The 5,358-nt window shown below is 45.9% G+C and overlaps 1 protein-coding gene across 1 annotated transcript; it reads left to right on the top strand.

Moving 5' to 3' along the window:
* The first annotated feature begins 732 nt into the window (after positions 1-732).
* Positions 733-4,699, top strand: LOC121585031 (zinc finger protein 703). Its single transcript, XM_041901361.1, has 2 exons — positions 733-1,402; positions 2,348-4,699. The coding sequence occupies exons 1-2, from the start codon at positions 1,151-1,153 to the stop codon at positions 3,848-3,850; spliced, it is 1,755 nt and encodes a 584-aa protein (XP_041757295.1). The 5' UTR covers positions 733-1,150; the 3' UTR covers positions 3,851-4,699.
* Positions 4,700-5,358: the final 659 nt, after the last annotated feature.

Raw genomic sequence — 5,358 nt, 5'->3', positions numbered from 1 at the left:
CGTTGTAGGATAATGTCTGTTGAATAGTGACTAATTTTGTTGCTGTGTTGTCAGACAGTTGCTGTTGTGTTGTCATGACAGGCATCTCTAGACACAAGCGTGTCATTCTAATGTATAACCTCAATGGAGACAATGACATGTATTATATGGCCGAAAAAACAAGAGGTGACATGGCATCATGTGGTTACTTGGGGAAAAAATGAGTACTATCATGCCAGACACCATTTATGACCATTGGAAGAGCAGAGTACCCACAGATCAACGTTTCTTTATTCAGCCCGAGCTTAATAGCATCTGTCAGGACTAATTTTCCAATAATACAACCAATTCATTGCACAATTAGATTAGTTAAATTACCTAATTGTCGATTCAGCTAGAAGCAATGCAATGAAGTGATTAACATTCCAGAATTGTACCCAGACATGAATATAGAGATGTTATTTCGAAGGGGAATGGATAGGCTATATAAAAAGATGACCTGTTCAGGAAACCATCAGCTTGTTGTGTGGCTATGAGCTATCTATTATAGAGAGACTTTTTATGTAAATAAAAAACGACTGAATGTCTATACATAGGCCATATTTTACAACATTGCTACAGAGAGTGTAAGGGTGTGGGCATAGTCATGCCACGCCTCTACATGGAGAGAGTCGTCCCCCTAATTACGAATGCGGGAACTCGCTATTGGGCGGCGGCTTCTTGCTTTGAAATTCCTAGTCCTTAGATCTTTAGTATGTGAAATGAGCATGGTACTAGCTGTTGTGTGAACGGAGAGAGACAGTGGGACATCGACGGAGCAGCCTGACCGTATCCTCTACGGCGATATTCGATTTAGTCCTTCTTTTTTATTCTGTTCTTGTGATAACTGACTACTGATGATCTTTCTGCTCCATTCTAAGGAAAGTAATTTTAAGGGACAGATGATCGGATCAAGGAATGATGACATTTGAGGTAATTCTTCCTCTGTAAAGACAATAATTTGATCTGATTCAGGGAACCCATGCTAGCGTTGGTATATTTGGATTAAAACAAACCGGGTAGTTATCATTGATCATTGATTTGCGCATCATACGGTGTGTTCATAAATGTATTTCGACTTGCACCTACACGTTCGCTGCCCTCGCCCGAACTCTGCGCCGCTTCGATCCAGATGAACGATTCTTCCCGCGGATCTGAAGCGCATTTACGCAGTCCGTCCCCAGTGCGCACCGGTAACGACAGCGGTAATTCACCCCTGAGAGGAGCGAAAAGACCCCTGGTTTCCGTACCTTCTCCCTCAGATCCAACACGCCAGGCTAAAAGGCTGCCCATTCGGATTCTAAAGATGTTGAGCGCACACAGCAGCCACTTGCTACACGCGGAGTATCTCCAACCCCTGACGTCCGCGCCAGTGAGCATTGAGGTAAGCGAAGCACATCTTCTAAAACTGTCGAATTGTTCAATTATCATCTACCGTGTTAATGTTTGGAAATATTTACATATATTTACAAATATCCAATGTAGTTTACGAGATTAATCATGAATTAGGCATCAAATGACGCATCAAATTGTTGCTAATGCGTCAACAGTTTACATTACATTGCTGTTTATATTTATTTTCCCTTTTAAGTTTTGTTCTTCGATAATACAAACATGAGCCAACGAATTACATTGAATTCATCTATCAAATTAGAAGCCTATTATTGAGTCGACTTTTTTAGATTACATAAATAGGCCAGTGTCTTGATACTCTCAGATATTGTGCGTAATTGTCTGTAAAAGATGGAAACAGAAAAAGTTCAATCGTTTCCTTAGTTTTCCCCAAATAGAACAGATGCTGTTTACACCGTGCCAACATTGCAGTCATAAATCTTTCTTTCTTTCTTTCTTTCTTTCTTTCTTTCTTTCTTTCTTTCTTTCTTTCTTTCTTTCTTTCTTTCTTTCTTTCTTTCTTTCTTTCTTTCTTTCTTTCTTTCTTTTTGTTGGGGATGTTTCATACTGAAAAAACAGGGACAAACAACTCCCAAGCAGAATTATGTCTCCTTCCCTCTGCGGATATATGACTCATGGGCTAATTTATGACTAACATTTATAAAACATTTTACTGCACCTCGTTGTGATGACAGTTTATTGGATGGAAATCACATCCATGTATTTTATTTGGCCTATTAAATGATAGTGGCTAAAATAGATTTCTAGTGGAAATACTACACTCAGCACAAATACTACAGAATAATAACCAAATAGTTACAGAATACCCCAATACTTACCAAATTACCATCCAATGTAAGTCTAGTATAGAGTGTGAATATAGAGTGTTTTTAATGTGGCAGTGTTCTCATCCTGTCTGTGTGTGTCACCCCCTCAGCTGGACGCTAAGAAGAGTCCCCTGGCCCTGCTGGCTCAGACCTGCTCTCAGATCGGCAAACCAGACCCCCCGTCCTCGTCCAAACTGGGCTCCCTCTCCTCCAGCAGCCTCAGTGACAAGGACCCATCCGGACGCTCCTCCAGCAACGGCCACAAGTCTGGAGACCAGCACCAGTCCCTGGAGGATAAGTCTAGCTTCAAGCCTTACAACAAGGCCGGAGGGGAATGCCGCAAGGATGGGTTGGTGACCAAGGGTGCTACAGACAAAGCTGGCTTCAGGGTGCCCAGTGGTGGATCCGGGAGCGCCGGCTCTTGCTCGTCCTTCCCCCCACACTCCACCTCTCCCAGCTCCAGCTCCCCTCCCCTGCACCCCCAGGGCCAGTCCCACAGACAGACCCAGTCCCCCTCCACACAGCAGCAGACATCACACTCTCAGGCCCTGCACATGGACAACAAGCCTGTGAGCGCAGACCAGGCCAGCTCAGACAGCAACAGCAGCACAGGGAAGAAAGACTCTGATCACGGTAAGGAGAGGCTGGATGGGGCCCAGCTAGCTAACTCCAGTCACATGCGGGCTAGCGCCAACTCCAGCAATGCCAGCTCCGCTAGCAGCCCACGGCCGGATAGCAAGGCTGACCCACAGTCCTCTCAGCCTGGGCTAGGCTCCGGACACATCGCCCCTGTCTCCCCCTTCAAACCAGGACACTCCGTCTTCCCCATGCCCCCCACCTCCATGGGCTACCATGGCTCCATAGTTGGTGCCTATGCAGGCTACCCCTCTCAGTTCCTGGATCATACCAAGTCTAGTCTAGGGATGGGGATCCCAGGGAAGCACCCCGGCTCCAGCCCCCTCACTGGGGCCTCACCTCCGTCCCTCATGCAGGGTCTATGCAGGGACCCGTACTGTCTGACTTACCCCAACCACCCCCATCTAGGGGGCAGCAACTGCAATACATGTGTCCACGACCCCTCCTCCCTAAAATCAGGTTTCCAAATCATGTACCCGTCTCACCACCTCCACTCCCTCCACCCTAGCTCTTTATCCTCCACCACCCCCACCCTGTCCCACCCGCTCTACACCTACGGCTACATGCTGCAGAACGAGCCCCAGCCACACGCCTGTAACTGGGTGTCAGTAGGAGGGCCGTGTGACAAACGTTTCTCCACGTCAGAGGAGCTGCTGGCCCACCTGCGTACTCACACAGCTCTCTCTGGTGGGCTGGACAGTAAGCTCCTCTCTGCCTACCCCTCCTCTGTCTCCTCAGCTGCCTCCTGCCACCTCCACCTTCCCCAGCCCGGCAGCCCCGGCACCATGCCCAGCTCCTTCTCCCTGCGGGGGTCACCTGGCTTGGGCCTGGCCCGCTACCACCCCTACACCAAGGCCCACCTGCCCGGAGCCCCAGGCCTGTCCATGCATTCTCTACATGCCTCCTCGCCCTACTACTCCCCCTATGCCCTCTACAGCCAGAGACTGGGCTCAGCCTCTGCCTTGGGCTACCAGTGATGTCTGAGGACACAGAGACAACAGAACAGGCACCTCAGACATGCACAGTGGATGGATGAACCAGGCCCTGTCTGGACAGGAGGGGTCCTTGCCAGTCACTACAACAACGGGGCCTCACCCTGCCTGCCTGGAATACCACCTGTTGCCACAGGATTCTGAATGGCATTGCAATGGCAAGAGACCCAGTGGTGATGGCTGGCCAGCAGTACAGGCCCAGAGACATTGGTGTGTGGGCCAGACACCTGCCTGGGAACAGAAAGGAGCTTGAATTTGATTGGATGAGATGGTGGAATTTAGATTGGTTTTGGATTTTAGATTATGATTTTTTTTCCGCTCACTCCCAGGAATGAAACGTGTATTTATTTTTCACTTGAGCGCTTGGCATTCAAACTGGGGGAAGTTTACTATCCAAATGAATTGTTCATAAGTATTCTAATTGAAAACAATATTTGAATCATAGTATTATGCCTATCATACACTCTTTAAATAAAGTTTTGCACCATGGCAAAGATGGACTGCTGTTTTTTTTCTGGAGGAATAAGTCTTTTATTTTTATTTTCTTCTGTCTCTTTCCATCTCTGCTGTTTTTTTTCTTCTGCTATTCAGACTCTGAGGGAGTATCGCATGTCCTGATGGTGAAAGTCTTCTTGATAAATTGCCATTTATTTTGTATTTGTATGCAAAGATGTAATATTTTTTCAAGTGTTATTGAGTGAGACCGTTGGGGTTGCTGACTGTCATTGAAAGAGGATGAGATTAAATCAAACAAAATAAAAACACAATGATGGCAGCGCTATCCATCTGACAGGGAAATGTCTTATTTTGTTTAATAAATGATACTTGATTGCATTTAAAGTTGTTTTGTCTTAATTAAATGTTTATATATTGTCCTAACATAAAACTCACTTTCATAATGGGTATACGAGGGTAATTTATCTGTTAAATGTAATTAAATGTAGCTGTTGCACTGCTGTTGTACTGCAGTTATCTCTATGGACCAGTATAGTTAGGATTTAGTGATATGCTACAGCTATATGGCTATGTGTTATATTTAAGCAATAAGGTCTGAGGGGGTGTGGTATATGGCCAATATACCACGGCTAAGGGCTGTTCTTATGTATGACGCAACACAGAGTGCTTGGATACAGCCCTTAGCCGTGGTAAATTGGCCATATACCACAAACCCTGAGGTGCCTAATTGCTATAATAAACTGGTTACCAACATAAATATAACAGTAAACAAGTAGTTTTGCCTCATATTGTCTGATATACCACAGCTTTCAGCCAATCAGCATCCAGGATCCAAACTACCCAGTTTATAATTCAGAATAAATAATAACAGTTGACAGGATTTTAGTGTCCCAGAGAAGGCAGATCAGGTCAGCTCACATTTAGCCAGGTAGCTTCTTTCTAAAGACTACTATCCTTCCTTCCCCCCCTTCTCCCTCTACCGCCACCATAATGTTGGCTGTTGGGAGTGCAGGCCAGGGTTTAATTGCTGATGCTTG

The sequence above is a fragment of the Coregonus clupeaformis genome, chromosome 16 (assembly GCF_020615455.1).
Source record: "Coregonus clupeaformis isolate EN_2021a chromosome 16, ASM2061545v1, whole genome shotgun sequence".
In the NCBI taxonomy this organism is placed as follows: domain Eukaryota; kingdom Metazoa; phylum Chordata; class Actinopteri; order Salmoniformes; family Salmonidae; genus Coregonus; species Coregonus clupeaformis.
Note: the sequence above shows the minus strand (reverse complement) of the source record. Positions and strands in the feature narration are given on the sequence as shown.